At 37.1% G+C, this 16,060-nt stretch overlaps 1 protein-coding gene across 1 annotated transcript in view; it reads left to right on the top strand.

Moving 5' to 3' along the window:
- Positions 1-16,060, top strand: part of NELL1 (neural EGFL like 1) — a 229,156-nt gene that overhangs the window by 47,045 nt on the left and 166,051 nt on the right. Inside the window, exons 5-10 of the mRNA XM_030451154.1 lie at positions 2,226-2,322; positions 7,398-7,470; positions 7,705-7,787; positions 9,748-9,882; positions 10,719-10,821; positions 14,021-14,094. Coding sequence (XP_030307014.1) covers positions 2,226-2,322; positions 7,398-7,470; positions 7,705-7,787; positions 9,748-9,882; positions 10,719-10,821; positions 14,021-14,094 — 565 coding nt within the window. The remainder of the gene's footprint in view (positions 1-2,225; positions 2,323-7,397; positions 7,471-7,704; positions 7,788-9,747; positions 9,883-10,718; positions 10,822-14,020; positions 14,095-16,060) is intronic.

Consider the following 16,060-nt stretch of genomic DNA (forward strand, 5'->3'; position numbering starts at 1 on the left):
TGACTGCTAGGAATTCACTTGCTTTTTGACACTGTCATTTTCTAAGAGTGTACGAGGGGATTAAAGGGGCTGTGAGAAACTATAGGTGGATGCTTGCTGGGGCTTTTTTTGCTGATGTGTTACAAAGTACAGCAATAAAGTAAGGTCACCTTGTTTGCAAAGCAGTGTCAAACAAAACATTTCCATGGACATGGGAAGGTAAGCAAGGACTGAGCTTTCTCTTGAATCAAGTGGCTGCTACTCAGGGGGCAGATCCATGGAGAAGAAAACCAACCAATTTCTTAAAGATATATAGAATAAGGCACAAATAAACCCTTAATTAATCCCTTAATTTAAGGTAAATGCCTGCCTCATGATTGGAATTAGAGTAGAACAGTAATGGAATATGAGGAATCGTGAGCCATGTGTCTTCTGGAGTGTTCTGAAGAGTCTCTGGAAGGAAGGTCACTACAGCCTTTTCCACAGAGGTTGAAAGTCTTTATTAAATTGTCAGAAAAGACAGGAGAAACCATTTTAGCCTGTCTGATGAACTGTCATAGAATAATGTGTTTGTATGCTACATGCTAAGAAGTTAGGTTTTAAAATATGTAATAGCAGACAGACACTGAAGAGTTCCTTTAAAAACTTTAACTAGACCAAGTGAATAAAAATAAAATATTTAAGAACTAGTGTTGTAGAACTGTTGCTTTATTTTAAACACAGGATTTTATCTCCTAGCAGAAATTAAATTCTTTATGGAATATTGGCTAATCTTTTTAGGAGATGAATTTTTTTTCCAGTGAGGACATTATTAACCCCAGTTAGGAATAAAGATGTGTTATATGTCCAAAGAGAAACTGCTAATGTCAGAGTGTAATTCAGTGATTTGTTTTCTCAAGGAGCGTGCCAGTTCCTTGTTCTTCATTCACCCTTTTGTAGCAGTTTTGTATTTGAGTAGATTTTTTATTTTGCATGAGTAATATTTTTCAAATTCTGATAGACAATAGTGCATGTGAAACTCCTGTAATTCTCAAAACATGGCTTAAAAGAATGTAATCTTCTTTTATTGTTTGAACAGGTAAAAGAGGTCAGCATTGTAATTATATAGATAGTAAGAAGTGGTTAACTAAAAGAGGCAGAAATTTTCTGTAGTTTTGAATGTATCCTGTTGATGCAATGTGATGAATAAGGGACAATAATTATAATAAGCTTGAGCAATAAAATCATGATTATTAAAAGAAGTCTTCTACTTAGGTTTGAGATTGCTGTTGTGCCATTTTAAGGAAACAATGTTTGCCTCTAGTTTTTTAGGTTACTTCCATTTTGTTTAAAAAATAGTTTCCTTCTTTCCTGAGTCTGCAAAAGTGGGTGAAATATGACTCTTAACACTTTGACATAAGAAACTTTAGAGAGTTTCCCTGAAGTTCTTTAATAATGTGAGATTATTGTGTCTGCAAATATATGAATTTTTCAATAATGTGGCAACTTACAACATAAAAATCAATTATTACACTTGATCATCTGTTCTAGAAACAGTTGCAGTGTAAATGGGAAGACAACTGAGCAATGAGTTGTGTGCACTGGCTTATATTTTCTTTGGTGTCCATTTTTCATATTAATATTAAAGAAATTGCTTTGAAGTGGCAACACACGTGAGCAGCCAGGTCCAGTGATTTCAGTAACAGAAGTAAGCAGAGGAGAAGTGGATAAAATGAAAGGTCTGGGAGCCAGGGATAGATAACAGAAATGCAGAGACAAAAAGTCTGTGGGACTAGAGGTAGAATAAAGTTTCCTTGTGAAGTCTGTTAAAAATTGCACAGTCTGTAAAACCCCAAAGGGTTGTTTCTCTGGTTGAATCTTGTTTGTAATCACACTTTCTCTTCTGAACTGGTAGTTCTGTTAGGAGCTCCCCTAGGCAAGGATGGTCCCATTTTATTGTTTTCCCCACCATGGTGTGTTCTGGCATTGTGTTCCTTCAGCACAGTGCTGTGCAGTTGCACAGGGGGAGTTTCAGTTTTATACATCCTCATATATTGGTGATTTGGATGCTTCTTTTTCCTGTTTGTTTTCCTATTTCTTTTAAAGTTTTAATATACCTTCAAAACTGTAAGTGATATTGTGATTAATGAATATTATTTATTTATTTTGTTCTGCTTTCCATCTTTTATGGTTAATGGGTTTTCAGTAGGAACTTCTTCTCAGAGGAAAAAGAGAATTCAAGTAATGACAATGTATTCCCTCTACAGGATTTATGAACGCATCATTGATCCCCCAGAAACTAATTTGACACCTGAAAGCAATTTATGGCTTGGCCAGAGAAACAGGAAACATGGTTTCTTTAAGGTAAGCAGATATGAAATGGCTCATGAAGGAGGAAATTAATAACCAGTTAACAAGGTACTTCTGATTGGTTGTCTTACACTGAAACCTGATTTGTATGAATTTTAGTAGAAACTGTTCTCTTGGGATCTGAGGCAGGTCCAGCACTTAAAAAGGATCCCTCCCTGCAAGGTATTGCAGTCACTGCAGCACCCAGTATTTGGAGGGTTCCATTTGCTTTCCTTACTGTAGGTTTCACCTGCACACTGTGCTCTGCCTTAACACTCCTGGGGAAAGAAAGAGACTGTCCAGGCAGCATCAGAGTCAAGAATAAACTTTAATCTTTCCAAAATAGCAGCTTTGCTGTGGTCTTTTTGCCAGACAGTGGTGGTCTTAATAACTCTTGGAGGTCATTTGCTCTTTGAGTTTGTGTGCAGAATATCCTGACCCTGCTGCTGTTTGCCTTAGGTGAGTATTTTGCCTCTTTCAGGACTGACTTTTGGAGCAGAGCAGTCTTCTGGCCTGAGATCCTTCCTGCTTTGGCAGATACAAGTTATATGCTGTGTGTTTGCCTTGCTGCTAAACTGTAGATTTTTCTCTTCCTGGAGTACCTTCACTTCTATTTATCTCAACTAAGTGTGTGGCTGTGTTTCTTGGCAGAGGGTGAGAAGGGGGTCAGTGTTTTTTTTAGTTTTTTTTTTGTTTTTAGTTAGCTTTTTGTCCTTCAGAGCTTCCAAACAGCCCCAGCTGAAAGGCTGGCTAGTTGGCAGGACTTAGACTGCTCCTACCTTCTAGCTGGGCAGCCTGGCTTTTTCCATTTGTAAAGTTTTCCCATGGTGTCATCATTGAGTAGATGAGTACAGGCATGAGGGGCTTTGCAGAGGAAAAATTGGATTCAAGGAATGGTTATATATTCCATGTTTGATTAATGGCAATGCATTTCCCAAACTGCAAAGGACAGAAAAACAACCTAGAACTTAAAAAGCCCTCTTTTGTGTCTCCTTTTGGCCTCTGATGAGGCTGTATGATTTTCTGGTTGAGGATGAATTGTTTTACCAAGCAACAAAATACACCAACAAATGAAAACTACACTCTCCCTCTGGAAATTAATTCTTTTGCTTTATAAGCAAGCTACAGAGAAGTTTCTGATACTGTTTTCCAGTTTTGGATAATAAGGCATGGTGCAAGTGTTTATCAGTGATAGAGCCACTGGTGCAGTGATGGGCCAGCTTCCCTATCCTTGATATTGGCATGGATTTGTTGCCAAGGTGATTTACCACCCACTCGCTTTCCCTTTGAAGCTGTCAGTTCTTAAGACAATTTTACAAGTTGCTGTTTTCCTGAGGACCTCTCCTCAAGGCCCCCCGATTTCAACAAGCTAGAACAATTACTTTATGCTAAAATTATTTAAGGATACCAACCAAGAATTCTAATTGTGAAAGACTTAAAACTGAAGTGACGGTCCCACAGTTTCTCTGAACTTAGAGTACATTTCATCCTCCAGCAGCTGAGCTGTCACTGTGAAGTGAAATTGATAGTATTATTTTATTCTACAGCTGTTGTTTTTTTTACCTCAGCTGCTTCCCATAATTCCACAGATGGTAAGCATATGTTTATAGCTACATAGGAAAAAAAAAGGAGTTATACTGGATTTGCCCATTTGAAATTCTTATTTTATGCAGACAGTCAGAGCCTCAGAACTCTGGGATATTAGATGTTTGCAAATTAATATTTCTATGCATTAACACTTTGGAAACAGCAGGGTAGCTAATGATATGCTAATGAGCTGACAGTTTTTATTGATCATAATGAAAGCTGACAAGTGCCTTACTTTGCTTTATTCGTGCTTGAATATTTTACTAACTTTCTTCAGGGCAGATATATAATTGGTTGTATTTTTTTAATCCTGCTTGAGAGTTTCAGAAACCTTTTTTTTTTTTTTTATGTTACTCATTGCAAAAACTTGGGATTTTGCCAGTTTGTAAAGAGTGCACATCTCTTTCCATATATTTACATGCTCAGCAGGGCTTCCCTTTCTTTTTCAAAGAATTTGTTTCACTGTTTTAGCATAGAAAAAAATAGATCTATTTTCCTTAATGTAAACAGAGATCTGGAGGGAAATAAGAGCGTTAAAAAAGAATTAACATTTTTGTATGTGTGTTGGATCCATGATAATGTATGTAACAAAAAGCACTGGATAATGTTCTATCATCTTTTACTGTTCCAAAAATTCCCTTTTTTTTTTTTTTTCCCGGAGAGTTAATTATTTGTTGCATCTCTCCATGGGCCATATTCTCTTGCCTATTTTATATTACAATTCTTCAGTATATTAGAATAGTAAGGGGAGGATATGATAATCATAAGTCACTGTGGTCAGCTGTTGATGTTTTTCTTAATTATGCTTTTGTTCTGCAGCCTTACAGTGATTATTCCACAAGTAGCCCTGCTATGTCTGTGGTCTTGGTGGGGAGTGAAGTGCTCTATGGCACAGCCAAGGGAGCTGAAGTCTTGCCTCTTACAATTAATATCTCTTACTGTAACTTACCTGCTGTGATGAAGCATTTAGAGTTCAGACAAGACAGAATGGTTTTAGCACATCAGTGGCACGAGAAAATGTGGAGCTGGCTGTGTTGGCTTTGAAGAGAAACTCATGAGCTCCTTGGAAAAATACATGCTGCCCCTTCAGATTTCTTTGTGTGTCCCAAAAGCAAGATGGGGGTAGTCTTTAGGGTTAAAGACTAGTATTGTATTCAAATTAGGAAACCAAAGTGCAACTGAAAGGAGGAAGAGGTGGATAGCAGATATCCAGGGAACCCTCAGTCTAGTGTGAATCTGATGCTGTCAGGATCAGAATTATCTGCAAAATTCATTTTACCTCTGGGGAGTATCCTTCTCCCTCAGGCTCCCTCCAAAGACCCTCTGCAGAAATGAGCTTATTAATGCATTGCTGACTAGGTGATTCCTGTCAAAAGACAGTAATTTTCCTATCTGCTATGGGCTCTATTGATCCTGGGGCTTGTATAGACCTTGTTGGCATTTTTACTGCACAGCAGAATAAGTTTGTTTGGCACTCGAGTCATTCTGATCCGAGTTGTACAAACTAAGGTGTGGTGAAGAGTGGCATGGTCCAGTGGTGCCCTGGCCAATGCAAGCTCTGTGGCCTTATATCTGTCTTTGGGAGAAAAAAGTTTAAAGAGCATGAGAGGCAATGAAGGAAATGAAAACACAGAGGTGTTGAGCTCCTGGGTTACATGTGAGCCTTTTCACCCAGTGTAGGAGTCCTCTGTTTAATAGAGATATGAAAACTACAAGAAATAGGGCTTTTGTATTACATCCTCATGGGATGGGCTTAATATTTAGGGCTGCAGGTCTGAATTTCCTCTTGTACCTGGTAATCTCTTCACAGATGAAGGTTTTTCAAGCTAATGAGTCCTGATGCTGATCTGCAGTTCTGGTTGTAAGCAGCTGAACGCTTTAGTGATAACATAAAGGTGATATCTGCTTGAGAAAGGCAAAACCAGGAGGATTGACCACTGACATCTCCTTGTCAAAACCAAATCCTGCTGTTCTTTCACAAAATATGTGTTGAGGAGCTCCACCCTGTGCTTTAGTGAACCAGAGCCCTTGGCTTTCCCTGGGAAGCTGTGCATGCCTGATTCTCCTGCCTGTGGCTGCAGAAAGCAACCTAAACTTAATGCTGAAGGATAAATAGTCCAGGCTCATATGTGTTGCAGTAATTATGGCTATAATAAGTGTTTGCCTATAATGAAGTCTATTAAAATAATACATCAGCAAAATTTTCTGCACTTTGAAGGTTCAGTTATATATTTGGTCATATTTCTTCTGTTTCAGAGAGTTTCTAGACTTAGAAGGCATCTCTGTTGGTGAATTTAAGTTGGTACATTTTTCCATGGTGACATGCTGGCATGTAGCCAGAAATTAAGAAACAAAAAATAATTGCATTGCCTCTTCAGGTTAGATTTAAATGCCAGTCTGTCCAAAAGACAATTAAGTGATGTGGCTCTGATATAACAGACATTCCTGACGTTTAATATGCACTTTTAATAAAAAGGCTGAGGAAAACACCTTCCCTTTGGATGATGCCTTGTTAGCTGTGCAATATGGTCTGGTGAAACTTCGTAATCTCATTTACTCCTGGTTAAGCTTTTCACTGAGGGGGCTTAGGCACTGAAATATATTTTATGTCTTGTGTTCTAATTTCTCACTGATGACTGCTAGCTGAAAGCATATAAAATGGCTTTCAGGATGTTCCTTTTCTAGTGACAGTATTACTTGTCATTATTGTGATGGTTTCATTATTCTCATAGATGAAAAGGTTAATAAATGTATATACCTTTACAGGAAAGGCAGTGTGATCTGATTATGTCTATTAGTGTTTTCAGCTAATATTTGATGAGGAGACAGTAAGCAGGAAATGGTGCTTGCTGATTACCCTCTGCTTCATCTCTCCTGTCCTGCTCAGTTCAGTTTCTGGGCCCCACACAACCTGTACCAGCTGGCTCTGATTTTGGAGTCCTGTTTTCTGCTAGTCCTGTGTAGGGACTATTTTTCCATCTGTCTGTATTAGAGGATATAATTCCAAGTCATGAAATGAGTACATGAATTTCCTGTTGAGATGCAAAGGTAGTGGCTAAGCTAACCATATAGCTGAACCTCTTGCATTATATTTTTCTTTTCATAATGCTTGGTTTCACAGTCTTATTTGGCTAAATCACTGAAGAATATTGCTGTGTTTTATTTTTGTCTTTTGGCAAAGTGTGTCATAGGCTTGAATAACGGATAATATTTCACTATTTTTTTCACTAGTCTCATCCCATTTTAATGCATTTAAGCAGCTTATATCTGGTGATTGCAAAAGACAAAGTAGTCTTATTTCTGTTTTTTATGAAAATTAATATCCAAACACACAGAAAGAGAGGAGGAGTTGTATTTTCCTCCATCTTCAGTTATTGTCCTCACAAGAAGAGTGAGATGGTCAATATTTTGTACCCACTTAAGAAATGACTTTTGAATCAGCTTGTATAGTTCTAAGTGAATGCTTGTAATCTGTATTACCAGTTTTCTCTTCTTTTACAAAGGGTGTTATTCAAGATGTGAAAATCATCTTTATACCTAATGGATATATAACCCAGTGTCCTAATCTGAATCGCAGTAAGTAGACATTTCTTTGTTCTATTTCATATTTTCCATAGAAATTATTTCCTTGTTTTAAAAATAATATTTTCAGGTTTGTCATTTTTGCACATTGACTTTCAGAAAGCAAAATTTCTTTGTAAACAAATTGCATTTTTTGTTCAGATACCCAGTAGTATATCAGACCATTTATTTATGGGTTATTGTGTCTTTCTCTTCCTTTCCTTTTATTTCTACTCTTCCTCTATTGAGCATGCCCGACCTGCAGTGATTTTTTAAGTCTAGTGCAAGGAATCATGGATTTGCAAGAACTCCTGGCAAAAATGACTGCAAAAGTAGGTACCTAAGCTTTGTTAATTGCCCATTCACTTCTGTGTTAAGACCAATGTCCAAGTGTTTATTCCTTTTGTGTTTTTTCTTGATATTCATGGTAGACCCATTTCTTTTTTTTCTCCTCCTGCCAGTAGCCCTATCTGCAGTGGACTTATGGATGTAGCTTCATGGATATCACTTAAGCCTTGTTAAGCTTCTGTTGTCTGCCTTATTATTTGTAAGGTGGTTACAAAATGCCCAGGGTCTTATTTTTGTGAGAAGCCTTGGCATGGTTTCCCTTTTCATGCTGATGGATAAATGCAACGATAAAGGAGTGAAATCCCTCAACAATTTCCTCACTGTGTGGTGCTGTCAGAGGGTGCATGTTTCCCTGTGGGAAGTCCTGTGAAGTCCTCAGGACTGCTGTAGTGTCCTTCCTGGCAACTGAAATGAGGCCCCAAAATGGTAATGCCTGGGAAGCTGCTGGCTGTGCTGATCTTGATATTTTTTTTTACAGTGTAAAAGTGCAGTTCCAGGTGGGGTGGGTATTTTTGTTTGTTTTTTTCTTTTTCTGTTTGATTGTTAGTAGGATGAATGGGAAGCTACAGTGGTTTCTTTGTTTGGGGTTTTTCTTTATGCTCTGCACTCACAATGCACAGTCAAATTCTGTGTTAGTCAAGGCCTTTCAGCTAAGGCTGTGGTGAAGTTTTGGGGCAGGAAGCTGTGTTCTAGTGGTGCCTGAAGCCCTGGTTACAGGGCAGTCTGTGAACATATTTTGAGGTTAATGCTGGTGAACAATTTGGTCTGTGGTGAAAGGCAATTAATTGTCTCATCTGAAACAGCCCTTGCATGCTAATTACTTAGAGATTTAAGTGCAACTACAACCAAGGTGTAGATATCTTTAATTTCAGTTACTGAACATGAATATTGAAAAAAGGATTTGCTTACTAGTGCTAGAAAAGCATTATCATTTTTACTTTGCTGCCTTTGAGTGTTCTTTTTCTTCCTAATAGGAAAGGGGAAATTTTATTTTTTAGAAAGTGTGCACGTAATAGTGACAATCCCATTACTCAGCTGACGTGCTTTGGACAGGCTGAGTCTGAATGCAAAATGTGAAGCTTTTAGTTCAGTTTGCTGCTTGTACTGTGAAAGGGAGGCAATTATTTTGAACCCTGCTGGTGGTATGAGCAAGTTCCAATTATGGGCTGTACTGAGTAACTTGCTCTCTCTTCTGTTTATTATATTTTTGCTTGCTTAGTGCTTTATAAGGGGGAGCAAATAACCCAGTATTCATACTGCAAAGACTGTGTGCTTCCATAAAGTGGTGCTGGGATAATCTTTCATGGAGAGTTCCTTTTCTGTTATAACAATGCACAGACTCATTCATTGCAGGTTACTGAAGTATCTTTGTCCAGCAAAATCTTGGGCTTTTTTTCGACTTTACTTAATTAAAATGTTTTCTTTCCCCTCCAAATCTCACTTGCTATTGAAAGGTCAAGACATTTCTAAAAGTTGGGAAGTGTTAGTCTGGGTGTTGCTTAATAATGATGAGATGGGGATGATTAGGAAAAGTCAGTCTAAAAGTCTTCATGCTTTTTGATTTCTGATCAGGTTGATGAGCAATTAAGAACTAAAAAATCAACTACAAATAACTAAAACCAAGCAAACAAAAAAACTTAAGAACAAAAAAGAATATAACTGTAGTTTGTGTACTTTTGGTAGCACCTGGGAATTTATGAGGCAATTTTAGTGGGTTTTGTTACAATACAAGACAGTTGCATGAGTCAAGCTGTTAGCATGGATAGTTCCATCAAAATCCAAGGAGCAATGTTAATTTATACCTGCAGACATCTTGGTCAGTGTTTCAAAAGTTGTGGTCAACCTTGGCTTGGCTAAAAATAAGATTACGGCTTTCTCATATTTGCTTTTTTAAAATAATGTGTTTGAATTGCAGAAATCTCATCAAGTTGCTTTCATTTATAGTTAAATTATGCAGAAACAAGACTGAGTCAATTGGAAGACTGTCATTGTGAGAAGACTTGTCAAGTAAATGGATTGATCTATAGAGACAAAGACTCATGGGTTGAAGATGATCACTGCAGGAATTGCACATGCAAAGTAAGAATTTCTAAAGAGTTTGAGGAGTAGGATTTAATTAAAATGTGGAAGTGGTCCTTGAATACATAATGTTAACCCTGAGAACTGAGTTTTTAGTATGCATCTAGTGACTGTATGAACAATAGGAAGGGGAAGGGTAAAATAAACAAAAATTTGACATTGCTTTTGTGCAAACTTCATAAATAAAACCTGCTTTCCCTTCACAACACTCTCTTATTTGTTCTAACATCTGTGAGGACTCTACAGTCTTGGGGTGAAAGTGTGGCATTGTCTGTGTTTGGAATTGTTTTCACTGCAGTAGTTTTTTTAGAAAAGAAAGCATTATCTTAATAATATTCATAGATGCTTAGTTGCATCTTGCATGGTAACAACATGCAGATTCTGTTTTGTGTGTTCAGTGCTCTAAAAAACTGAGGGACTGAAGAGAATTAGTATGTAAATCTTGTCTTGTTGAAATTATTTGATAAATATCTGAAAAGAATCTTTACTCAAGAAAATAGAAAACTGATTGTTAAAAACCTCCAAGACAGTTTGCACAGCCTCCAGAAAGTGGTACTTATGTTCTTATAAAGATGAGTTTATGTTTCCCACTTAAAGATCTTTGCTAAGGGAAAGTGGAGGAAAAGCAGTAATGTGTATCAAAATGGGATGGTTCACCTTTAGATCCATTTTTCATTCAAGTTTATAGTTGGATAGGATTAAGCTTGTGTATTACAGACCCATCCTTCAGAAACAATGCTGTTTTCCTTTACTTATATTTTCTGTCTTGTGTTTTTATAACATACTCACTAATTACAACAGTGTAGTTGAATTTTGTCTTAATAACCTTTCCTCAGAGTGGGGCTGTGGAATGCCGACGGATGTCCTGTCCCCCTCTGGAATGTCCTCCTGATGCTCTTCCAGTGCATGTGGAAAACCAGTGCTGCAAAGTATGCAAGGGTAAGTACATCACATGGACCTAGCAGTTTCACCCTCTATTTCAGCAGAATAGACTTGTCCTAAAAGCAGGTGCATTTTATCAAGACTTCCATAGGTCCTGGTAATTCAGGTAACATGAGTCACAGAGGGGAAACTTGGTTTAGGAAGAAAATAAGTAACTACTGAGAAGTGAATAAGTATTACAAATCCCTAAGATTTTCTTTTTTTACCTACTGCCAGTGTAAAATTATTCATCTACTTGTTTGGATTGGGGAAGCTTTAATTTCTTTCAGTTTGTGTCTCCTGTTGATGCTGAGAAACATCAAACTTATGGACTGAACTGGCTGTAGTGAATAGGAATAAACTGAGCTGTTCAAAATAAACATGACAGAATTTCTGACCTTGGGTTAGTATCAATGTATGGAGTAACAGTTTGTTGTAATTAATTTCAAAATAAATTAGTAAGAAGAAATAAAACCTAATTTTGTCACCACTATAATTGTGAGCTTTCATTGCTTCTTCTGGAAATGAAAGCTCTAAGTAACATTCCTGGAAGGAATATTCAATATTTGTTTCCTTAATGTTAGTACAAGAGAAAAAGACAATTTATATGCAGAAATTTTATGTGAATACTGATGCCAGTCTTCCCTTAAGAAGCACAAATTATCTGTTTTCCCCCTCCCCTCTAGTCTTGGAGTCTAGTAAATTTCACTCATGAGTTTTTCAGTAATTCTTTAAGACAGAGATGTTGAATTATTTTCAGATTTATTAGAAAAATAAAACTGTTTATAACATTGTGCCACCTTTCTTCATTAATCCCATGCACAAATGTCCTTTAGCTGTGATCTTGTTCTTGTTTCATTCTGTAATCTCCTGTCAGCTCTATGTAGTCATGAGTATTCTGCTGTTTATGATTAGAGTACTTGGGTGGTAAAGTGGCCAATACTTCTGTCTCAAAATATTTTTATTTGTCAAGTTGGGAATCTAGAAAGCTGTTTTATGAAACTGGAGGCTTCTCTTGAGATGTCTTTGCTGACATGAGTGTGTGGGCAGTGGTCAAAATCTGACACAAAGGAACTGGAGGGCACAAAATTGTAGATTAAATGTATATCCCCACGAGTCACTGTGTTCCTGTTATTTGTAATGGAAGATGAAGAATCAAACTTGTCTTTTGTCAGTGATTGGCACAAACTTGACTCGTTATTCTGACAAGAACTCAGCATGTCAGTCAATGGGAAGAGATGTATGGAAGTTGATTGAAATTGATTGGAAATGCCAGCTCCTTGACAAGAATGATGTGCTAGGGCCACAGTCAGTCACTTTTGGGTAGATAGTAGTAATTGCTGAAGCTTTCTGAAGAGCTTCACCACGGGTGCTAATTTCTCTGTGCTTTTCCTATTTAGCTCTGATAGAATCATCAGTTGTAATTTGCTGTCTCTAGGAATTATTGAATTGCTGGATTATTGAACAGTTTCCTGTCTTAGCTGAGCGTTAAGAACAAAGTAGCTCTAGTGTCTGATATGTTAAGGGTTTTAAAAAGGTGGTTCTGTTTTGATCCCTGCCATCTTGTGTTAGCCTTCCAACTAATCTTTGACAAAAGGCTGTAATTTTGTTTAAAATCACATCGTTTCTTTGAACTGTACATTAACTTGCTTTCTGGTGTGACCATTCTTTCATTAAAAGCAGCCATGTCAGGAGACTAGACAGAAAAGAAAAGGAAATTTCTCTAATTAATTTTCTCCCACAAAATAGCTACTTTGATTCCTAATTTACTTCAATTCCTAATTTAGACAAAGCTTCCTGATCTGAAGTTTTCTTCATAAGTGAGATCACAAGTCAGGCAGATTTTTTCTGAGTGTATGTTTAAACAAGAAGCCCTTAGAAGCAAATTTTATCTGAAAGTTTATGGAAATTGATCTAGCAATCTTTTCTGATGAGAATTTGGAAATCAAACTGGCTGTGACAGTTGCTGCTGTGCAGCAATGCTATTGCTATCATTTCTAAGGGGTACACACAGGTGCCTTTAAGAACTGGGTTCCTTTATCTTGGTATTCAGGAGAGAAACTGAAGTAGAGCAGTTACTACACAGTCTGTGAATTCTTTTTCTTGAGAACCAAGTACTCTGAAAGCTCCAGCTTTCACTGTGTGTGTGCCTTGACTTGGGACACTTTTAAGGCTTTGATCAATGGCAACATAGGATTCAAGCCTTTTATCTGTCCTTTCAGTGTCACAGGTGAAGCTGTTACTGGTCAAGTGCAGAGGGAACTGCAACATCACAATAAAAAGTTATTTTATCAGTGTTTACCATTGATCTTTCTAGTAAGGTAGAGTGCCTGAGATCCTTGATTTGTGTAAAATCTTCACAATGAAAGTGTGTTGTTTGATTGATAGCTTTACTGTTCTCCTATGGAATTAAAATTTAGACACCTAGTCCCAAGAGGGCTGGGGTGGTTAAAGTAGTAGTTGAGTGAGCTGTACAGTACTGTGCCCTTGCTGGAGGCTGCCTTCCTCATGCTGGGAGTAGTACCAAGCCAAGCAAATTGACTTTGCCTTGAAATGAAGGAGGAGAGCTCACATGTTTGAGTTTGATTCAGTTGTGGAGCTGGTTATCTTCAGCAGAGGGATCAAAATTCAGACAGTAATTTTTTAGTAGGAGCTTTCAGTTTCCTTGGAAATCTGCTTATTTCATATGTGCTTTAAGAATATTCTTCTGAAATAGAATTTTACAGTTTGTTGATTGGGTAGAGTAATTTGCTGCATCTAATCCATTTCTGCAGTGCTTCAGTGGGTTGAAGAGTTCAACTTTGTGCCCACAAAAAACTTGAAGGTTTAATTGAAATCCATGCTTATATTGTTCTCTTGATGAGCAGTACTCTAATAAATGTCTCCAGTTCTTGAAGTGAGTTATTAAGACCTCTAGTAACACCAATACTGTAACTAATCTGCAGAATGTGTGTAATGAATATATTTTCTATGGAACACTAATTAATTTGGTCCAGGACATGTTGACATATGCTCTTATTCCTTCTCTCTAGTTTGAGTAAAGGTGCTACTTGGTCTTAAAGTGAATTTGTTGTTAACTATGTTTGCAGTTGTGACTTCTCAAGAATTTTTTCAGTGTATGTGAATACTGGTCTTACTTTGGTATTTTTCATTTGTTTACCATTTAAATGATGTGTTTATTTATTCTAATCTTCCTCCTTCTCCTTTCAAATTACAGCCAAGTGTATCTATGGTGGCAAAATGCTAGCAGAAGGTCAACGAGTATTAACCAAGAGCTGCAGGGAATGTCGAGTAAGTTTCAGTTTATAAACTTCTGCTGATTTTAAATGTGTGTCTAGTGTTCAAAAGTGACAATGATAAGTTGCTGCATTTCTTTTAGCTTCCTTAATGCAAATGTGACATCTGTTGCCTCCGAAAGGTGACCATGAAGTCACTGAAAGCCACAAATAATGAAAACAAGGCAGGAATCTGACTCTTGGAAGATAATAAAAATGGGCAAAGATACTTAGAGGGGTTGTTTTCTGTTTTATCTCCTGCTTTCAGAAGCTTTAGGAGGAAAAGGCAGCAGCATTTTGAGCCGATTACTAAGTTCACTCAGATTACTAAAGTTTGAAGCCACCTGATTTATATTGTTTGAGTTACTCTAGGTGTAGTCCTGCTAATAGTTGAGGTAAATACTAGTATTGGGCTCAACTTGGGTCTTTCTTGGCAAGTTCAAGTTCATAACATTCAACTAAAGGCAGCGTCACACAACACAGGTAAATGGATGTGAGTTAGAGAGGAACATTCAGGGAGTGTTGGTGAAATAGGAGCACTGTGTGTTGTGTAAATGTGGCAGAAAGCAGTTTTTGTCAAGATTAGCTTTAGAAGAAGAATAATAATAGTAGCAGATCATTAATAAAAATCCTACTGTTCTGCTGAGACATGGATTTTTTTGTATGGGTGTGTTTTAAATATGATTTCTCACTTGAGCAGGGCACAACTATTTTAACCACATCTGCTCACATGTAATATTCAAGTACTTTTTAATTTTTTTTTTTTTTTTTTTTTTACATCTTTTTGAATTTCTGGAGGGGGAAGTGTGATAAAAAGGAGGCTTACAAATGTTACTGACAGATCAGCATGCTCAAACAATTATGAAAAACATTTGGAAAAGATTACAGTGATCTGGTTATTGTTGTGCTTGTAGCTGAGTGTCCAGAGTAGCAATTTTATGTTCACTAATGGAAATGGACAATAACAGGTTGCAGATGTTGTGAAAGCAGCTTGTTATTGTGATTTACTCTGCTGCTCTTAGTATTTAGCTCTATAGGGGTGCAAAACATTTTATATACAAATAGGTGAGCAAGGTTTTTGCATTAAAGACAGACCAAGGTGCCTGTTACTTATAATATGACATAGAATTTTGACTTGAAACAAGAAGACATTAAACCTCATTGGCAGTCCTTGTAGCTTTGACTTGGGGGAGGGTTTTTAAGTGGGTGCTTATCTCTGTTTCTATGAGAGATGTCTCCAGACAGGGAGTGTATTAAGTATGTCTTCAGCATAAGCTCTTAAAAGCTGTAAGCAAAACACCTATTTATTTAGTGCCTCAATTAGGAATGCTTACAAATGAAGGATGAATTGCAATGAGTCAGACTCTAGCTTTATTCATCATTTTCTAGCCCATGTGGGCCTACTGGTGGACAAGATAGTGCATGAGTATAGGAAGAGCTTTGTGCTAGGGGAACAGCTATAAAACATTTAATCTGGTTTAATTTCCCCAACTTGAAAAAAGATGATGTTAGGTTTGAAAAGCTGTTGATCCATGAAGGAATACAATAGAGGGTACACATTAACTGTGATTTTATTAGTGCTGATAAAGATGACTTAAAAATCTAGGGTAGTAGCTCTTGTGCCTGTAAAGGAGGATGTAATTGTGAGAGGGTAATGTTAAAAAATGGAGTTAAAGCATTACATTTCAATTTTTATTTGAAGGCAGTAATTTTATTCTTTGCATGGCTAGGGATCCACATATAAGAGGCTTTTAGCTTTTATATTTTTTCCACCTAAAAATAATAATAATAATTCTGATGCATCCAAGTAAATGGTAGATTTTTCATTATCAGCCTGTGAGTAGAGGGTGTTTTTTTTATATTTCTGAAAACTAATCCAGACTAAAAGTTTATTTATGATGCACATCGTCTTAACTATAAGCACAGATGTTACTGATGGACATGATTTCCCAGCTGGAATCCTGCCCACAAACACTCTCTAG

The sequence above is a fragment of the Calypte anna genome, chromosome 5, assembly GCF_003957555.1.
Source record: "Calypte anna isolate BGI_N300 chromosome 5, bCalAnn1_v1.p, whole genome shotgun sequence".
In the NCBI taxonomy this organism is placed as follows: Eukaryota; Metazoa; Chordata; class Aves; order Apodiformes; family Trochilidae; genus Calypte; species Calypte anna.